We start from the raw sequence: 22,066 nt of genomic DNA, 5'->3' as shown, positions 1-22,066 counted from the left end.
TCTCTTCATTGGTTTCTGCTGCAACATAGTTTTCTCAATGACCTCAATAATTTTTTTTTTTTTTTTTTGGAATTGTGGAAAGAACTTCCAATGTAGTAGAAAGACAAAACAAAACTAGATTAGATTGAACTAGATGTCTGGTCTTGTTTTTTCTAGTAAACTAAAGACTTTTGGGGAAGCCATTCAACCCACAGAACACAGGTATTAGATACATAAGATAGAGATGTGTCACCTAATGGCTGTTGATTTTTCCCTGATTCTGTCATCCCTCAGAAATGTTTGGGATGGATGAAAAAATGTGCCTACTTAGAAAAAGTCGGGTATGTTTAGGAATGAACAAAATATTCATACATCTATTTTTAATGTAGATACAGTTAATACAATTATAAGAAACAAAGAGAATATATAGAAGAGTCTGTTGTATAATCAGTTTATCTAATACCAATAGAACAGCTAGAAAAGATAAAACATCTAAAAGCCAGAAACTTTTTGCTTGTTTGTAAGAGATTGAGGGTGCTTGAATCACAGAAGAAGAAAGATGAAATAGAAATTAATATGATTTTCACCATAAAAATCACAAGGGATAAGAATCCAGTACCTGAATTATAATTGTTTTGTTTGTCCCAAGAATAATTTCCCAGTTTCCAATTTTCTTTGGTAAGAGAAAATATCTATTAATATAACACTTTCTGTATGGGAGATAGAATTATAACAATTTTTTTCACAATCTTAAAAGATAGTGTCTCCTATTTAATGAAAGTACACTTATTCAAATCTTATTATTATTTCAAATGGCTGCAATCAGATATTCTGAAATGCATTAGCCTGGAACTGAAAGATTCCCATCTCAGCTTGGGATATAGATTCATATCAAACTTGAATGAATCTAGAGAAGAAATTCTCAAATAAAGCATTTCAAATACATTTCCATTTAGACCCACAAAAATGTCTTTTATTCAGGTACTCCAAGGCGATAGAACTTTCCAAGCTTCTGATTAAGAATTACTTGAAAACATTTTCAGTAGATAAGTACTTTTCTCCTTATGAGCATTAAGTGACTTTCTCAGAATGATTATAAAATTCAGCTAGATGCATTCATTTTTATTAATTAAACATATCAAGGCGTAATCTATATTAATCCAAGATATTTTTAGAATTCTTGTTTAATGAGATTCATTTCTCACATTTGATTATTTAAAAAATTTGCAGAAATGCTATTTTACTGTTACAATGAAATTTAATAACACAGCTGAGGTATATTTATTAAATATTTTAAAATCAAAGTTCACTGTCAGTAAGTGTAAAAGCCCCTTATTGCATCTAAATTACTGTGATTAATAAAAGTGTCTGTAATTAACTAAGAACATCTCCATTTCCAAACATTTATTTTCCATATTGGAAAAAAACTCTACAAACTTAGCTTTCAATACAGCTTTGATAGATTATTTATTAAATCCATAAATAATTTGCTAGAAAGACATTTAAGGTCCTGGTGAAATGCTGACAATTTTAAGTAAAAAAGCAAAACAAAAACAAAAACAAAAACAGTTCTTCAAAATAATATTTGCAGCCTTATCAAGAAGTGGAGGTAAGCAAGGTAAATAGTACAATTCAGGGAACATGAGATGTATCAGCAACATCTAAATGGCATGAACACAATTGATGATAATATACTAATGTGTATCTTAGTAATAATGCTTTGTTTTGGAATAAAAATATTTTACTATCACTTTGAAAAACTGTCTATCTCAATTCTTTTTTTTTTTTTAATTTTTATTTATTTATGATAGTCACAGAGAGAGAGAGAGGCAGAGACACAGGCAGAGGGAGAAGCAGGCTCCATGCACCGGGAGCCCGATGTGGGATTCGATCCCAGGTCTCCAGGATCGCGCCCCGGGCCAAAGGCAGGCGCCAAACCGCTGCGCCACCCAGAGATCCCTATCTCAATTCTTTAGGGTGTGACAACATTTGAAATTATATATATTTAACGATTTAAGTTTCTATTAAAGCTGCAAACCAGAGTAAGAAGAAGACATGGCCTATTCTATTAGTTTTTAAAAATCTTTATTACCTCTTCAATCATTAATATACTTTTTTAATGGTCAGTAAACATTTGGGATTCAGCAAAACTACTAATCCCAAAATATAAACAAAACAATATGAGTATTTGTATTTCAATAAGATATTGTTAATACGAAAATCTTTAACTGTAAATTAGTTTACATTAATTACTTACTTATAAAATCTAAGTAACTAATTTTTCTGTGGAAAAATAAAAACATATTATTTTTAAAAATTAGAACAAATAAATTTATAATTTTTAGAGATTTTTCTTCAGAGTTCTTACTTTCAAACTTTCACCAAAGGAAATCATCTAAAGACACATTTCATATGTTAAAAATAATTTTTGTTATGGCAAGAATTTTGAGGTTTATTATGTATGCAAAATTGCCACACTGCAAAATTAGATATTTTTTATCTAATCTAAAATTGGAATGCTTAATAAGCAAAGCTACAGATTAATTCAATCATGGTACAGTCCTACTTCAAATAAAATAAGATATATTTATATCTTATAAATATATCTATATTTATGAAATAAATTGTATATTCTGGTGTCATGGAAAGTAGTTGGAAATAAATTGTTTAGCTGTTTTTAAGAAATAGCTCTTCAGAATACTTTATGAATGCAAGATAGTATAGGGATGAAACATGAAATGCTAGGTCTAGAGGATGGACTCTATTTCAAATCAGTGGCAAGAAAACTTTTATCTTCAAAGTCGAAATTACTTGTATACTTCTGACAAACTTTCAGAAATTATTTCTCTTCTCTAAGTACAAAGAGAGTTAAAAAAAATAAAACTTCTAAAACTAATTTTTTATTTTTTCTGATTGTGATAGCATTCCATGCCCTTTGCAGAAAATCCAGAAAATATAGGAAACCATAGAAAATAAAGTAACAATAGTAGTAGCCTATAATGCCACTATTTCAAGATTATCAATCTAAATAACTAAAAAGAAATTTTAAATATAAAATATTTAAATACTGAACTCTACAGTTAAATTGGAATAGATAATACTATATTTCATTTTTCATAGCTGAAAATCAATGTTTATTGTATGCATGATCATATGGTTGCATAAACTTTTTAAAAAGGGCATTATTAAAGAGAAAAATATTTTCAGAAATACTTCTCATCAGGTAAATAAGGACATGTTTACATTAATGATTGGTATGGGCTTATGATCTCAGTAAAAATACTTTGTATTTTAATATCCTCCCCTCAAAAACCAGGAGTATAATGAAAAACATGGTGTCCATTCACAACCATATGTTAATAGTCTCCATGCTTTTGGGGATGACGATCAGTTGCCAAATAACACATGCTTATCTTTAGCACAGTCAATATATATTTTGCTTTTGGCACACATATCATTGATTTCTGCCCTTTGGAAATGCAATAAATTGTATTAGTTGTTTTTATTGCAATATACCATCTTTTTGTCAAGAAGGAAACTTGGTAGGAAATATATTCAAATTGATAGCAGAGATGTAAAATGGGGCAACCGTTTATACATCCAGCCAACCCAAAGTCTCAAAAAAGTTTTTCTTAATAATGTAGTTTCTATTCTAAAGAAATGAATAAATATGAATCTCCATTTTCTAATTACTGTAGAACAACCTAATTTGGACTAAAGTCTTAATGGTGTTTGACTAGCTTTAGTGTATCAGGTGTCCGGGCCATGAAGGAAAATAAAATTACTGGGGTTGGAGAGGGAAGACAGATAAGAGGCAATACAATCAGCAGTCAGTAGAAACCATGATTACAATTTCAATTATTCATCACTGATATCAACACAATATTCGTTAGTTTGAATGAAGGTCACCAAACAAATACGTTATGAAGACTCTATTAGCAAATTTGGTGAGATTATGTGCCCAGACTATTTAAATTTTTATAATCATTCCAATAAATAAAACCTAGTTCCTGTTGAAGGAGAATTTATAATCCCCTGAAGTCCAGACAGACTTGAGGGAATAAGAGATATTTAATCAAATATTTTAACTGACTGTGGAGAAATTCAGAGGAGAGAGAAAGTAAATAATTTGAGATGCAATGACAAACCTGTGGGATTATGACTTAACTGAACTTACCATAGCATCAGTCACTTTACTACAAAGCAGTCAGTTATGAATTTCCAACATAGGCGGACAAAGGATTTACACTGTGTGATGTCATCTTGTCACTGTTTTCCCATTCATGCAACCTCTTTGAAATAAATCTTTGATATCTGCCACTTAAAGTTTAATCATACAGTGAGAACTTGGAAAAAGATTACATATGACATATGAACAAATGTTTCTCAATTCTATGTATTCTTCATTTAGATTTCCTTAATGATTATTGCTTGGGTAGTGGGTCTTGGACATTAATCATCATTTGTGGCTGAAACTAGAAATGAGGTTCAGTGCCTAGTATACACTACCACGCTGTGTATTTGAATTTGGGCTAGATTAGAGTTTTATTGGTGGTGTGTGTGTTTACAAGTGTGTGCGTGTGTGTGGGTGAGTAAGGCAGATTCCAACGTGTCTCACTGTGGGTGCTGTCCAACAGAGTAAAAAGGAAACCCAACCTTGCCTCCTGTGTATCAGATATGGGCTTGAACTCTTAACTCAGGATGTGGACTGGAGATGAACCACACATTCTGAGTCTCTTTATGAGTACATACAGATCCAGATCTAAACATTTCCTGGGAGTCTACATGCCAATAGCAGCTACTTTCCTCAAAATAAGTCTTTCCCTCAAAAGTAGAAAAGTAATCTATACCAACCAAATAATCCAGATTTTGTAGTCCTTCCAGAAAAGTTCTTGATTTTATTTCCACCAAGATTTGGGATGGGAATTATACCCTATCAGGCTTCTTTGCTCCATGCTGGAGAAGTCACTATCATCCATTTCACTAAAAAGATAGCTCCTGCTCTCTCCAACAGGCTGTATATGTTGCTTGCCTGAAGCAAGACTCCCTCAGAAATCCTCTCCATTCAGGCAACAGCTAAATCCTCCAGAAAGGTCAGAGTAACTCTAAACATCATTGGATACAACTGTCATTTTCTCTTCTATGTAATAATATTACATGAGCTTCCTTCAAAGCAGAAATGATCTAGTCCACAGTACTTATTTTTCAGGAGTGCAGAGCTGTCCTATACTTCAGGAAACTGCTGAGGCTAATAATTTTAAGGCTCTAACACACTGGACATTTTGTAAGGTACTAGATTCAGGATCACATTACTTTGTGGTGCAAAATATTTTCTTGAAGACACAGCAAAATAAAGCTGATGGAGCTAAATTTATCATGATTGTGTATTATATACAAAGGAGGGTGGGAGGGGAAAAAGCTGTTGTATTCACAACACATTGTCAATTCACAGCATTTTCTAGGTTCTCTTGATAGAAACCTTCTAAGATATAAATTCATAGTTAGAAACATGACAGTATATAGGGTGGTAGATTTTCCAATAATGGGCTTAATTATAAAGATTGGTTTTATGCAGGCTATTTTAGCTACCAGATTCTCTGCTATTAGCTTCCCATCAAATTGTATATGGTCCCAAGTCTTGATTAACAGACATGTAGAATTTTAGATTCAGAAAGAACATTAAATGAGACAAAAAAGGTTAATGTTTCATGCTATCACTGTGATTGTCATATATAATGCTCTGTCAATCACATCTAAAATGAATTACATTCCCCACCTTACATGGAAATTTCTAGTCAAAATAGTAACTAAACTGCATTTCTTCTATTGGCATTAAATATGAATTACATAAAAAAATGAATCACATAGTTACTGCCCTTACAAACTGACATGATTTTAATTATTCCTCAATATGTAACCTACAAAATAGTTTCACTTACTCCTCATACCCTTCTTAAGAGATATGTATTATTATTCACATTTCATAGGCAAAAATATTGAGACTGGCTAGGTTTAGTGGTCCTAAGATCACAGTCAGAATTTCAACCTAGGTGTATTTGACAGCCAAGGCTATGTACTTTTCCACATTACAACATACTGAAACTAGCCTAGTAGTTAGAAAGTAATCTTGATTCACAAATGCCAATAATTCCCAATGACCTTACACTTTTGTGGGTCTTTCCCTTTTGCTTAGAAAAATTAACCTATTTGTTTGGAATAATCAATCCATTAGTTCCCTATGCTCTATGAATTTCTGAAAATAAAGTATATATAATCTTACTTAACCTCTAAAATAATTGGCTGTATTTTTGGTGGCCAAGTGGACAACTCTGCTAAGGATTGAGGATACAGTGATGGAAAGGGTATGATCACACATTCATTTTCTAATGTGGCATGTCAGCAATTAGTTTATGTGCATATACTTATATTTTTAATTAGAATTAAAATATGGCTGCTATATTTATAGATGCAGAGAAGAATCTTATAGATGATCTGTGCAGGAATTCATTAGTTCATTCACTAAATACTTTGTGAGCATCTACTATATGCATGCATTAAAGGACAGAGGAAGAAATAGACATTCTTGTTTCACTGACATTGTAAGGGGAAAAACTTATCATAAATAAGTATTGCATTACATTTTTGTGTGTGCACATATAGATTCTATATACACATATATGAAGATTGTATGTATACTTGTATATGCGTATAATTTCAGTGAGCAAAAATGCTTTAAGGAAACATAAAGCAAGGAAATATGAAAAAGTAAATGCTATTTTAGATATTGCAGAACCAGAATACAAATACAATGTTCAAGAATACCAGTACAACATTTAATCATTGGCTATTTGAAAGTAAAACTGTTCTTTCCTTTTCTAAGTACAAGCCTGTAAAATATTTTAGTTTATTAAAAGTGGACCAATCTCAAAATTTATAATACCCTTGCAAAAACAGTACATTAAGTTTTCCCAAGAATACAAAACTATAGTTTTTATATTTGAGAATTTAATGTAGGAGAATCTGAGTAAAGATTCCAAACCTATCTGAGACACAATTATACCTAGGAGCTACAATATCTCTGCTGTACCATTTTATTTCATCAGCTTACATGAGAAAACAATTTTATGAGGATACTAAGCATAACTATGCAATTAAGATTGGTTGTGAAATCAGTTTCAATTTATTTTTTTTTCCTGGCCTTATTTTCCTGTTTGTGGTAAAGTTCATAGACATTAGGTCTAGATTATTAAATTTTAATGCTAGAACTCCATCTCCGCAATAAAAAGTGAGTAGCATTGGCTAAACCACACCAAACAAACAACACTTCAGACACCTAAGCAAAAACAAAACAACAAAAAAGCAACTATTGTGGAGAATTTCTCTTCTAAGGAAAAAAACACAGATTGACTCTTTACATTAAAGTTGTAATTTAATCTTTTTAATACATTCTAATAAGTTTAGTTTTAGGAGGTTGGATATGATGTTATTATTTCTCTTTTTGGAAATATTGCACTGATGAACAGAAAAAAGAACAAACATTCTTGGAGAAAGTTTAAGAATATATAAAACCTTGATAATTTAAAAATTTGGCTGTGAGATTTACCTAAATTTATCTTCAAGGGTACAGTGTCTAATAACTTGAATGTACCATCTACTGAATGAAAGAAACACTACCTTACATCAAAGTAAAAGAACATGTAAAAAAAATATCAAAGCAGAAAAGCTCTTTGTTTTGATCAACATCAGTGAAAATTAGATAATTCTTTTCACCTTCATTCTCACCCCAAATTCAGAAAAATGAAACTTCCACTCATACACTGCCAAGAGAACTGAGACTAGTCCAAAATTTGGGACTTGGTAAATCTCACATTCAAATCCAAACAGACACAAGCCTGTTAGTTTATGATTGCTGACAGTCCCCCTGCTCGAAGTGATAAGGCTTCGGGCATTGTATACACTTAGCCATTGGCAGCAGAATAAACACTGACAACTTGACAGTTCATCAATTGGAAATCCATTCACTCTTTTTGATACATGGGGATACTGGGAATGGAACTTTAATTTTAGACACATCTGAGTAAATCTGTATTGTAATTATTTGCATGGTAATGCTTTCCCTTGATAGTATCTCTGAAGACATTGTGTATATGTGTTAATGTCCATATGAAAGAACTGTCCCATTTATAAATGGAGCTAGCAATCCACAAACTTATTCACAGTACTCTTAAAATTATTTAAGAGGTTGATTTTGAGTTTTATAAATTCAGTAATTAGTTAAAATCATAGTTTGGGGGATCCCTGGGTGGCGCAGCGGTTTGGCGCCTGCCTTTGGCCCAGGGCGCGATCCTGGAGACCCGGGATCGAATCCCACATCAGGCTCCCAGTGCATGGAACCTGCTTCTCCCTCTGTCTGTGTCTCTGCCTCTCTCTCTCTCTCTCTGTGACTATCATAAATAAATAAAAAAATTAAAAAAAAATCATAGTTTGGTAGAAAAACATTTCTGTTACAACAACAAATAAAAAAATTAAAATAATACAACACTTTTCTGACAACAATGTAAAAGGTCTGTAAACATTATGGTCCCTTTCCCATAAAATCTATATAATTCCAGTGCACTGGAGTGTTTCAATCCAATTTGACAGAGCAAAGAAGCATAAATAACTACAGAAGTGCTCTAATATTACCTAAAAATAAAGTAGGCATAATTTGAAGTATATGATTTGTTGTTACGTGAGTGGCATAGATTACACATTATATGGGCTTTGAATTCAGAGAAGAGCAAAGTAACTACATTGATCTTGGAACTAAATTGGAATTCAAAGGATAAATGAAGCCCACCTCTGCCACCCTCACAACCATGACTTTTTGAGCATCTGGAACCCACTCAACTCTCTGAATCATGAATTTAGATGTCTCTTTCCTTAAACACAACTTCCTGGCTCTGAAGGTCTTTCATTTAATATAAGTCAATATACAGGATCTTCAGACTTACTGAGGGCTGTATTCTCTCAAGCCATATTTTCGGCCTGCTGTTGAGACATCTCTCCTGTCTTCATTACCATATACATCGAATTTAGATTTAATGATTTGCCATTACACTGTCTATATCCTTACTCACTGCATCACTGTACTGCTATAAAAAAACAACAAATAAAAGCAATCTGATAAAATCTCAATCTTATATTAATTCAAATGCATTCTGATCACTGAATGCTGTTGGACAAAAACATATATCTGTAACTGTGTAGATTAGGGCTGCGATGATATCTGAAACTCCCAAGAGCCAACAGCATTGCCTGGCAAATTTTCCACGTTTCTTAACTAACCCTCTCTTCTGTTTGCTATAGTAAGTATTTCAAAACTTATTCACCATCTTTAAGCTCTCAACCTCATCATATCTAATGTTTTCTGCTACATTTGCCCTCCTAGCAGATAATCTCATCTCTCATTTCTCCAAGAAAAGTTAGTATTTCTTAATAGTCTTAACTTCCCAATACCACCCATGAAGACTTGCTTACATTCACACCATTCTTTCCTTACTCCCTCCCTCCCTCCATTATTCTGGAAAATGATGTCTTCCATGCCTACGATTAAGCACTCCATCTAACTGGATCCAATCCTCTCTATTTCTCCCAGACCTCTAGCAATGATCACCTTTGTTTCTTTATCTTCTTTCTCTTCCTCTCTACTGGCTCAATCTGAGGATTCAAACACACTCAAGTTTCTCACATTCTGGAAGTTTGTCCTCTCAATTTCATGAAGCCATTTAATGGTCACTCTTATAGCCAAATGGGTGGCCTAAACCAATATTTATGCTTACTTCTTTTACTTGTAACCTGACTTTTTACCTTTTGATTTGTTGGGTTTTCAACATATGGCATTACAACTCCACTGAGACTTCCTTCAAAAGTGACATTTGATATTTGACAAGTACCTAAGTAAGAGGAACTTCAAAGAAAGATACATTCCTTTTTTGCTATGAAGCCATGAGCATTTTCATTTTCTGAATCTTCAGTTCTATTTATGCTAAAATTACTTTATGATTCTATGTTAATTACATTATGTATTTTTTCCATCTGACTCTAGATAAATGTAGCTAGTTCTTATTACTAAAGAGATATGATTGAAGGTAGATTTTCCCCAACAGTTTTGACAACCCTAAAGCTAAAGCTAGTGAAATGATATTGTCAATATGCTGAAAAAATAATCCTAATAATTTAAATTTCTGTGTCTAGGGGAAATACACTTAAACAAAAAGATGAAATAAAGACATGTTTGGATAAACAAAAACTCAGGAATCTGACCACAAGAAAACCACCAATAAAAGATATTTTAAAAGCTATACCTCAAGAAGAAGAAAAGCAATTCTACATACAGATACAAGAGGACAGTAGAACAAAAAAAGTGGAAAACATATGGATAGATGTAAATAAATGTTATTGTACAAAATAGTATTGATAATGAAATAAAAAAAGACAGCATTAAAAACATGACAAAATAACCTATAATTTAAGACATAGATACATTGACTAAATGGAATTAAAATATTGTAAGTATGTTTATTATCTGAAAGGAGGACAAAGATATTGATTACATGTTGATAAATTAAGTATGCTGGAAATTCTAGCAGAACTATTAAATAAGTAGAAACAGAACACATAGTTTCTAAATTAGTAGAGGTGAAAAGAGGAAAGTGAAATATATCTATATCTATATATCTATATATCTATATATCTATATATCTATATCTATACATATATATCTTCTACATACACACATATTATCCAAAAGAAGGTAAGAAAACAGAATAAAAGTACCTAGAATAGCCAAAACAAATAGAATGTACAAAAAGGTAGAATGTACAAAGTAGTAGACTTAAAGCATTCATATAAATACATGTTCTGGTTTTTGAGAAATCAAAGCCAAATTAGTGTCAAATTATTGATTATACATTAAAAGTATATTTTTAATAAGAATTATGTGTGGAACAAAAGAATTCAGAAAAATTGAAAGTGAAAGGATAGTACAAATGCCATCCAAATAGTAATGGAAAGAAAGTTGGTTCAGCTATATTAATAGCAGACAAGATATTTTTCAAGGAAGAAAGTAGTATTAGAAGTAGAAGTCTTTATAATTATAATTTTTAAAGTGCTTATCACCAAATAAAACTATCCAAAAATGAAAATAAGTTCATATCTGGAAAGGTTTCAGATATTTAAAAAGGTATTAATAATTTTATGCCAATACACATAAAAAATAAAAGATCATAAAAATAAAACTTCCTGAGTTGACAAGAATTAGAAAATGTGGCTTTTATTTATTTTTTAAATTTACCATGGAAAGTAGAACTAGTCATTAAAAAGAAAAATCCCACATAGAAAATTCTAGGTCCAGCTGCTTCATTAGGTTACCTATCAAACACTCAAAGAAGAAATTCTTCTACTTTTGTATAACTCATAGAAAATAGAGAATACCCTCACCATCACATTTTATGAGGGCAATATGACCTTAGTATCAAAATCCATGTAATACATCACATTAATAAGAGAAAGGATAAAAAAGGTATGATCATTTCAATATATGCAGAAAAAGCATTTGACAAAACATAACAGCATGATAAAAACTCCCAATAAAGTAGGTTTGGAGGGAACATATCGCAACATAATAAAGGCCATATATGAAAAACTCACAGCTAATACTAAAACTAAGAGCTTTTCCTATGGTCAGGACAGAAGAAGCATTTGTATTCTCACCACTATTATTTAACATAGTATTGGAAGTCCTAGCCACAACAATCAGACAACAAAAAGAAATAAAAGTCATCCAAGGGATCCCTGGGTGGCGCAGCGGTTTGGCGCCTGCCTTTGGCCCAGGGCGCGATCCTGGAGACCCGGGTTCGAATCCCATATCAGGCTCCCGGTGCATGGAGCCTGCTTCCCCCTCTGCCTGTGTCTCTGCCTCTCTCTCTCTCTGTGACTATCATAAGTAAAAAAAAAAAAATAATAAAAAAAAAATAAAAAAAAAAAAAAGTCATCCAAATCAGCAAAGATGAAGTAAACCATTCACTATTTGCATATGGCATGATACTCTATATAGAAAACCCAGAAGATTCCACCAAAAACCTACTAGAACTGAAATATGAATCCAGTAAAGTCTCAGGATACGAAACATATATAAATCTGTTGCATTTCTATACACCAATAATGGAGCAGCAGAAAAAGAACTAAAGGGATCAATCCCATTTATAATTACACCAAAAACAATAAGATACCTAGGAATAAACCAAACCAAAGTGTGAAAGACTTATGCTCTGAAAACTATAAAACACTGATGAAAAAAATTAAAGATGACACAAAGTAATGGAAAAACATTCCATGCTTGTGGATTGAAAGAATAAATAATGTTAAAATGTCTATACTACCCAAAACAATGTACATATTTAATCCAATCCTTATCAAAACACCAAAAGCATTTTTTACAGACCTGGAACAAACAATCCTAAAATTTGTATGGAACCATGAAAAAATCTGAATAGCCAAAGCAAAGCTGGATGGATCACAATTCCAGACTTCAAGTTATATTACAAAGCCATAGTGATCAAAACAGTATGGTATTGGCAAAAAAAAAAAAAAAAAAAAAAAAAAAAAAAAGACATATAGATCAATGAGACAGAATAGAAAACTCAGAAATGAACCTACAATTATTGGTCAATTAATCTTTGACTAAGCAGGAAACAATATACAATGGGGAAAAACACTCTCTTCAACAAATGGTATGAGGGAAAACTGGACAACAACATGCAAAAGAATGATACTGGATCACTTTCTTATATGATATACAAAAATAAATTCAAAATGGGTGAAAAACCCTAAGTGTGAGACTTGAAACCATAAAAATCTGGGAGAACACAGGCAGTAACCTCTTCAACACTGGTTGTAGCAACTTCTTTCTAGCTATGTCTCCTAGGCAAGGGAAACAAAAGTAAAAATAAACTTTTGGGACTTCATCAAAATAAAAATCCCCTGCACAGTTAAGGAAACAATCAAGAAAAGTAAAAGGCAATCTTTAGAATAAGAGAAAGTGTTCAAAAATGATATTTTTGATAAAGGGTTAGTATCCAAAATACATAAAGAACATCTAAAACTTAACACCAAAAAAAAAAAAAAAAAAAACCAAAACATAAATAAGCCAGTTAAAACATGGGCAGAAGACATGAGTAGATATTTTTCCAAAGAAGACATACAAATGGCCAACAGACACATGAAAAGATGCTTAACATCACTTATCATCAGGTAAATACAAACCAAAACTATGATGAGATATCACCTTACACCTGTCAGAATGGCTGAACTCAACAAAACAATAAACAACACGTGCTGGGGAGGATATGTAGAAGTGGAAACCCTCCTACACTGTTGTGGAAATGCAAATTGGTATGGCCACTCTGGAAAGCAATATGGACACTCCTCAAGAAGTTAAAAATAGAACTACCCTATGATCAGCAACTGTACTAGTAGGTATTTACCCAAAGGATACAAAAATACTTATTCAAAGAGGCCCACATACTCTGATGTTTATAGCAGCATTATCTACAATAGCCAAATTAAGTAAAGAGTCCAAATGTACATTGACTAATAAATGGATAAAGAAGATATAGTATATATACTCAATGGAATATTTTTTAATGCAATGGAATATTACTTAGCCATAAAAAAGAATGAAATCTTGCCATTTGTATCTATGTGGATAGAGCTAGAATGTATTGTGCTAAGCAAAATAAGTCAGTCAGAGAAAGAAAAATAACACATTATTTCACTAATACCACATTATTTCACTAATATGTGGAATATAAGAACTGAAACAGACGAAATAAGGGGAAAAAGAGATAGGCAAACCATAAAACAGACTCTTACTGTAAAGAATAAACTGAGAATTGCTGGAGGGGAAGTGGGTGGGGGATGGGTTAAATGGATGATGGGTATTGAGGATAGCACTTGCTATGATGAGCACTGGGTGATGTATATAAGTGATGAATCCCTAAATTCTATACCTGAAACCAATATTACAATGTATGTTAACTAACCAGAATTCAAATAAAAACTTGAAACAAAGAATTAACATACTCCACTTCAATGAGCAATTAATCACACTATTGTTCAATGCAAGGGGTATGAAGAAACAAATTTCAAATTTATTTGAGGTGTACCTCTATAAGTGTTAACAGTCAGGAGAGATGGCTGTGGCAACTGAAAGTTAACCACCAGGTGCCAGTGGAAAAGCAAAAAGTCCCTTGATGGTAGAGTGTACTGGTAGAGAATGATGGCAGTGGTGTTGATAGGCAAGACAATTTTTTAAAATTAATTAATTAACTAATTAATTAATTAATTATTTGGTTGGTGCTGGGAAAAGAGTCATCTTTACCAAGCAGAGGTTACTTGTCCCACAGTATTCAGAGAGCAATTTTTCCAAGTTTTTATTTAAGTTCCAAGTCAGTTTACGGTGTAATATTAGTTTCGAGTGAGGATTTAGTGATTCACCATTTACATAGATCACCCCGTGCTCATCATAACAAGTGCCCTCCTTAATACCCATCCCCCCTCACCCACTTCTCCTTCAGTAATCCTGTTTGTTGTCTATAATTAAGAGTCTGTGAAAACTAAATGGAATTTAAATAAAAACTTAAATATATGTATATATATATATACATATATATTTATAACTCCTAAAATGAATTATAAAAACAAAAGGCAACCCAAAAGAACATGTCCAAAGGACTTGAATGGGCAATTAATTCAAAAATGAAGACTGAAGTGCTAAAAAGTACAAGAAAATATGCATAGCCTTTTTATAATAGAGGGAAATGAAAAACTGAAACTATGAAGATATATTAACATATACCCATATACCCAACATATACCCACTTAATAAAAATTTTGAAGTCTAATGAAACCAAAATTTGGGAGAACATAGGGCCATGAGAATTTGTTGCACTGTTGGTGGTATGAAAATTAGTAAATCTCTACAAAAATGGATTTGAGGTCATAGAGTAAAGTCTCAAGATATTAAACAATTCTACTCCTGGATACCAAATCCACAGATATATATGCACAACTTCAAGAGTATATATCCAAGAATTTTCATAACAGCTTTGCTTATAATGATCTAAAAATAGAAACAGACCACAGTAGATGGTCACACATTCATTTGGTAGACAGCAATACACTAATATGTAGAAATAAACTACAGCTACATGGGATGAAAAGAATGATTAACACAAACAATGTTGAACATAACAAGATAGAAAAAAGAATGTATGCAATATTGAATCATTCATAAGCTGAAATATTGGCAAAACTCAATTATGTTATTTAAGGATGCACATAGTGACAAAATCATATTTAAAATGTAAAGAGATGAATATCATAAAATTCAGACTAGCAATTATGCCACTAAGAAGGGAGGCCAGGGATGTATCAGTATGTGGGGGTGGTTAGGATGCTTGATAGGTTCGATTTCTTGACTATAGTAATGGTTGTTTCCTTTCACATAATTCACTAAACTATCCTTATGTTTTATGCGGTTTTTATATGTCTCCTTTGTTTTGCTATAAAACAATAATTAAAAACACATTAAGGTTGTTTCCACTCCTCTCTAGCATAAATTTTCCAGGAGGTTTTTTATTGTGGATTAGAATAACTCCTAACTTTGTCTCATCTAAATTTTCATCCTACTCTCAGCACTGGAGAGAAACACCTACTGAAGAACCTCTTATTCTCAATGCAGCCACCTTATACAGTTAGAAATTTACAGCTGTGAGGTATGGATGAACACTCAATTATCTTAGTTTTTTTCCTACCAAAAATATATAAAAGTGGCAAATTCAAACTATAGAAAAGTTATTTCTGCAGGGGCTTTTATTTTCTCCTTGAGAAAGTTGTTGTACTAGTAATCCATAAAAAATATCTTTTATTGGCACTCATATTCTTACATGAGAACTGTAGTATAGAACAAGAGCTCATTTCCTGCAAACCATTTTCTACTTATTGCATGACACACAGAATATGAACTGTAATGTCACAGTTTAGAGTAGACTTTTCCTCTTTCTATATGAAATTTATCAAAGCTCTTATTCTGATTTTGTGCCTGATACAAATTAAAACCAAGCAGTTATGCATTGTATAAATATTAAATTCATTACTTCATGAAAATTATTACTATAATGAATGGAAGATGATGCTAGTTCCCTAGGAGAGTATTAGATTACTTTTTTCCTTTAAATTATTCTAAAGCATAAATAGAATTTATTGCTTAATATTCTGATAGGAACTTAAGGTCATTTAAATGCCGAATTCTCCCCTCCCCCCTTCTCTTTCAAAGTATAGGATTTAATGCATACTGTAGATCATATGACATGGAGAAAAGTCAAACAAAACTATAGTTACTTTAGGAAAAAACAGTATCAGTGTGTCTGGTCTTACTTTGCGAACACCTCGGCCAAGCTCTTCTCCATAGTTGGTTCCAAGAATTTCAAAATGGACATTGGGATTTCCTCCATTCTCTCCAAATTCTAATTCTCCAGTCAATCCACTGACTCCACCCTAAAGTAGAGAAAAGATACCAATGTAAGATTTCAGAAGAAGTTAAATAATAATAATAACAGCAATAATAATAATAACAACAACAATGAGAAATGAGGAAGAAGGAGGAGGAGAAAAAGTGGATGTAGGAATAGTATTTCCATCAACAAAATAAATATTATATCAAGCATTCAATTATTAATAGGCTATTTTTAAATAAATGTACATAATAAATAGAACAATTGAAAGATAACCTTGAGAATAAGTTAATCCTCTCACCCATTTTACAAACAAGAGAATTTGTATGCAAAGAGTCAAATGACTACTCAAAATGACACCATGGTAGAGCTGAGACTAAACTGCAAGCTAAGATTTTTGCCTCCATTGCTTGTGAAATGCATAGATCCATTAGTCAGAAAACAAGATGCTTTCGGAGAGCATAAAATCTACTCTGGAGACAAGTTTTGACAATATTCTTTCTCTAGCACAATTCTATTCTAATTTGATCTAAAATTATATCTGGGAATCTTAAAAGCCATGGTTTCTAACTTATTGGAGATTTATTTTTTCCTTCTTCTTTAAATATCTTCTCCAAATTAAAAAAAAAAATTAAAAACGCTAAATTAGGCCTGAAATCTGTTTTCACTCTTAAATAGTAATGCTGGTTGTTGAGATTCATTGGGAATTTCCAAACTTCATCTTTCATTCAACATGACAGATGTTCATTTCCCCAACAGATGGCAATGTGGGTCATACTTCTCTCTTTCTTGTTTACCACTCTTTTCTGTTTAGTTTATCAGCCTTCATATTATTTAGGATTTTACAAATGAAAATCATATTCCGAATCACTACTATATTAAAGCATTTTTAGTCAGAATTTCAGCCTGATAATCACATTTATTTGGGAAAGTTAGATCTCTGTTTGTAAATTTCTTCAATTATCACTTCTATGATGTTGATATCCAACTATATCTCTTTTTTTAATGTCTTTACATATTTTCAAGGTTTAAAAAGTGTTTAAAGTTTGTAATTCCTACTAAGAAAACATTATCTGGATGAATACCCTAATGGCAAACCACAGTAGAATGTTTCAGTTCCCTGTAGGGAAGAGGGGTAGGGATTCTCTTCACAGCACCCCAGCTTTCTACATGAGAAGGTCAGAGGTACACTGGTTTGTATTATTGCGGCATCCATTAGGTGATCAAAGTTACTTTTCCTTCAGCAAGGGCTTAATTGTCAGAAGGGCATTATGCTTGACCTCCAAATTTGGCTGACAATCTACTGATGAGTTCATAACCTTTGGGTTGCTCTGATATCTTGACATATATGCTGGGTTCTAGGCTACATTCTGGAAGGCCACCATAATTTCTGGACCCTGCATAGCTGCAAGAACCTCTGGGTCACTCAGAATTTCATTGAGCCCAGGCATTTCTGCCATTCTAGGCATCCCCCCTGCCATTCCAGGCATTCCTCCAGGAAAATTACTAGGCATTCCCCCAGGAAAGCCACCTGGGAAAGAGCCATACTGAGCTGTTAATTGTCGTCTGGCTTCTTCCTCCCGCTGGGCTCTCTCATGTTCTTCCCGAGCCTTCTTAACCCTTTCTATTCTTTCTTTGATCTCTCATTCTTCACGTTTTTGTTCATACTTTCTCCAATGTTCAGCAATTTTCTGGGCCCTCAGTTGAACTTCTTTCAGCATTGCACCAGCATCTTCATCATAATCCAGTTTACAAGCAAGGGCAAGATCATGTGCTGCTTCTTCCCAATGACCCAGAAGTCCGTGTGCTTTCCTTCGCCACTTGTAAGGCTGAGCTGAATCAGGATCTATTTCAATAGCTCTGTCACAGTCTCGAATGGCAGCATTTGGCTTCTGTAATTTGATGAAGACACTGGCTCTCTTGGCGTACAAAATGGCCAAGTGATGATTCAGTTTGATGGCATCTTGTGAACAAGTCCATGACTTTCTGTAGTTCACCATCATTTGGGGCATCAATGGCAGCCACTTTTTTTATCATTTGCCTGATCCATCATTCCTTGGTTGTCTCTACATTTTCATCTCCCATTTCTTGCGGGGCAATAGTATCTGGTTCAATCACACCTTCATTGTCAATTTCTAGATCACTTTCTTCACTTGATGTTTCCTCTGTCTTTATGTTTTCCTCCGCCTTCTTACTATCTGTTTTTTCCCCCTTGATATTGTCTTCTGATTTAGTTTTATGAGTAGCAGTTGGTATTTTACCCCTCATGCTCTCCACCCACTCCCGCAGGAAGCGCATTTGCTCGGTGTGCAGAACGCTCGGATCCTGCTTACACGTTTTCACGAAGGCCCGAAGCTCGCTCACTCTGCGGGGTCGGTGGTCCAGAGGCAGCGGCCGACGGCCAGGCGCGGGGACCAGCTCAGCGTGACCATGTGGAAGGCCCAGATAGATCTCATTTGCCATAACCTCTAATCCAACTTCTAGTCCTTTATGGCAGGTTTTAGGCTGTTTGCTGTATCTTCGACTTCATCTGTGCCTTGTAGCCCATTGTATGACTCTACATTCATACCAGATATTCCGTAAAACCATTGCTTAATCATTAATTTCAATACTTATTTCATGTTTGCAATAGTAATAGTCAGCAAAACCGATCCTCCACCACGATTTCTTTATAAGCCAGCTTCTTTTTAATTATCTTGTTTTATTAATAAAAATATATCTATGAATTTGATATGTCTATGCTCTTCTCATAGATGAGTTAGCAGTCAAGAGCATGGGTTTTGGAGTTAGACTTCCTGAATTTGAGAAACTGGGACAGAATCTACTTGCTGGTAAACCTGGCTAACTCATTTAATTTCTCAATAACCCCAATTTCTACATTTGTTAAACAGCAAAATAATAGTGCCTACCCCAGAAGGCTATTATTTGTCTTAAAATACTATATCCATAAAAAAAATAGAAGAGTGCTTGAAAAGTGGTAAGAGCTTAATTACTGTCATCACCATCACCATTATCTACATGATTATTTCATTCTTTAATTTCAAAAACTTTTTAGTTCTGCCAGAAATTATAGACATATTCCTGGTCTTTTTCAACTAGTTTATTAGGGTTGCAAAACTTCATTATATGCTTGAATATTTACGTGGCTTTGGGAAATGTTTTTTGCAAATTTTGACTCAATTACATTTTATTGATTAGTATTTGAGGAAAAAAGTGTTAGAGCAGCGGGTCTAAGATCCATTCACTTCTTTTACTGTTATGTGTGTGGTGGGAGAAGGGGATGCAGGCCAGAAGGAGAAAAAAAAGAAAGAAGGTAAGTGAGTCTAATGTCCTTGTCACTAGAACACCAGGTAGAGACTAGTAATATTTAATAGGAAGAATGGTCCTTATCTATAAAAGCCCTAGCAGGATGTCCTGCGCTAAAGACTTATTGTAGTAAATAAACTCAGAATCTGTAGATTAATGGCTTATGGCTCCCTGGAAAACGTCCTGAAGCTTTATACTTTCTAGGGTAAAAATGGAGATATTTCATAATGTAAATGCTCTCTCTGAAGGTAAACTAATAAAACCTTCCTTGGCAACAGAATGTGTGTGTCCAATGTGGAAAGAAAGGATTCAGAGAGCCATGCAGAATGCCCCACAATCTCTCTCCTCTGGGCCTCTTGATTGCCTGTATCTTTGATATGGACAAATTACCATATTATTGCAAGTCAATTTGGTCCTATATGTTCACTCAGTACTAACATCTCAAAGAATTCGATTATCGTTCAAGAATTTAGATTGGGGTAAGTATAGTGGATCTTATTATCATTAATACCTCTAAGTGGCAAATACTGTAGGATTTTGATTGACAAGTACAGCTTATATTTCTACACCTAAGTTCAAACTATTGGTATTCAACAATCCTCTATTAGAGATTTTCTTGTCCCCATTCACACATCTACCCCAATAAGATCTCCTAATTACATCAGAGTTTAAATTTCTTAGTACTTTATTTCTAGGGAAAAAGAACAAAGATAGTATATATAAATATGGTTACTATATTGCAAAAACGCTCTCCTCCTGAAATTTTTAAACTTTTGAACACTAGATTGCCTGGCACTCTATTATTATTCCCAGTCAGTACTCATATGGCCACACTAGGCCAATATTTTTATCCGTAGCTCGTATCTGGTACTGAGCAACTTAGTCTGCTTAGATTGTATACAGGTACAAAGAAACCCTGTAAATCAGGGCATCTGCAGTTGGTTAACTGTGGCCTCCACTCTCCTTGTTCACCTTTCTGACTCTGTAATTTGTCTTCTTTGTGTTATATTCTTAATGAGCTGTTAGCATGCTTAATCGGTAAAACCTTCCCTCACAAAGATATAAGGGCTGCTTGAGAGGTTGGTATTTCAAGCAAATAAACCCAGTTCCTTGTTATCTGGCCCCAACTTAACCTCTCTGATTTTTGATTGCCTAAGACTATTCCCATGCTTTTGAGCTTTTTCTTTCTTTCTTTTTTTTTTTCTTTTTTCATTTTTCATCTATCCTCAGATCAACTTTGAAAACTGAGCCTTGATAAAAATATGTTCTGGCCAGGTGGTAATGAGCAGTCATTATCTTTGTACATGCACAGTTGCATTTTTTATCTCTTGGTGATGCAGCAGATTCTAAACAAAACAAGCTAATGGGACATTGATAGTATGAATAACACATACAAGTAATTTCTAAATGTCCTTTAAATTGACAGTAAAACCTGCTACCAGAGTAAACCTTTTTGAAATACCATGTAAAATTGGTCTTGATTTTATCCTACCTAATCTATATAGAAATACCAGAGGGTATCAAATATACAAAGGATAAAGGAAGAAAAAAAACAAGGAAAAGCAAAGGTCAGGAATAATTTACCACTAGATAATCAGTTTCTCAAAAAGCAGAAGTTTGTCATTCCCCTTTAGATAGGAAAAGTTGAGGGAAAAAAAAAAAACAAGAAAAAATATTTACTAAGAATTTATTTCTCCCTGTTATTAGGCTGAAGGACTTTTCCCTATGCTTGAACGGCACAGAAACTTCGAGATACTTTTTGAGGTTCATATGGAACATCAAATATTTATGACACTCATCTAATTTCCTTATACATATTTCTAGGTTCCTTGCAACCTGCAGACATGCTTGGTAACCAAGAATACCCTGTTAAATAAACATGAGCCCAGAAAGGCAGAGAACACAATGAAAGATGCCAGACTCAGTGGTGTGCCCTGGTGCCCTCATGTTTCATAAATTAACTTCAGAGAAAAAAATTCCCTGACAGAGGAAAATATTACATTTTTTATCCAGAAGAGAATATCACGATAGATAAAAACTACAATATAAGATGAAGCAAAATAAAAATAAAAACAAAAAATAAAAACAAAAAAACTTCATTTGTGTGAAATATTTAGGAAAATTTGAAATTCCCATGTAACATTTATATATGTATATGCATACATACATATGTACATATGTGTATTTTACCTAACACATACACATTAAATATTAATGCATAATAG

General features: G+C 33.2%; 1 protein-coding gene and 1 pseudogene across 3 annotated transcripts in view; both read right to left on the bottom strand.

Annotated features, from left to right (window-relative positions):
* The window catches only part of GRID2 (glutamate ionotropic receptor delta type subunit 2), a 1,466,011-nt gene that overhangs the window by 513,518 nt on the left and 930,427 nt on the right, over positions 1-22,066 (bottom strand). For all 3 annotated transcript variants that reach the window (XM_072810836.1, XM_072810835.1, XM_072810834.1), the window contains exon 8: positions 16,459-16,578. In XM_072810836.1, the coding sequence (XP_072666937.1) occupies positions 16,459-16,578 (120 nt within the window). The remainder of the gene's footprint in view (positions 1-16,458; positions 16,579-22,066) is intronic.
* Positions 17,805-18,998, bottom strand: LOC140623528 (hsc70-interacting protein pseudogene; annotated as a pseudogene).

This window comes from Canis lupus, chromosome 33 (assembly GCF_048164855.1).
Source record: "Canis lupus baileyi chromosome 33, mCanLup2.hap1, whole genome shotgun sequence".
NCBI lineage: Eukaryota > Metazoa > Chordata > Mammalia > Carnivora > Canidae > Canis > Canis lupus.
This window is presented reverse-complemented; position numbering and strand designations above follow the sequence as displayed.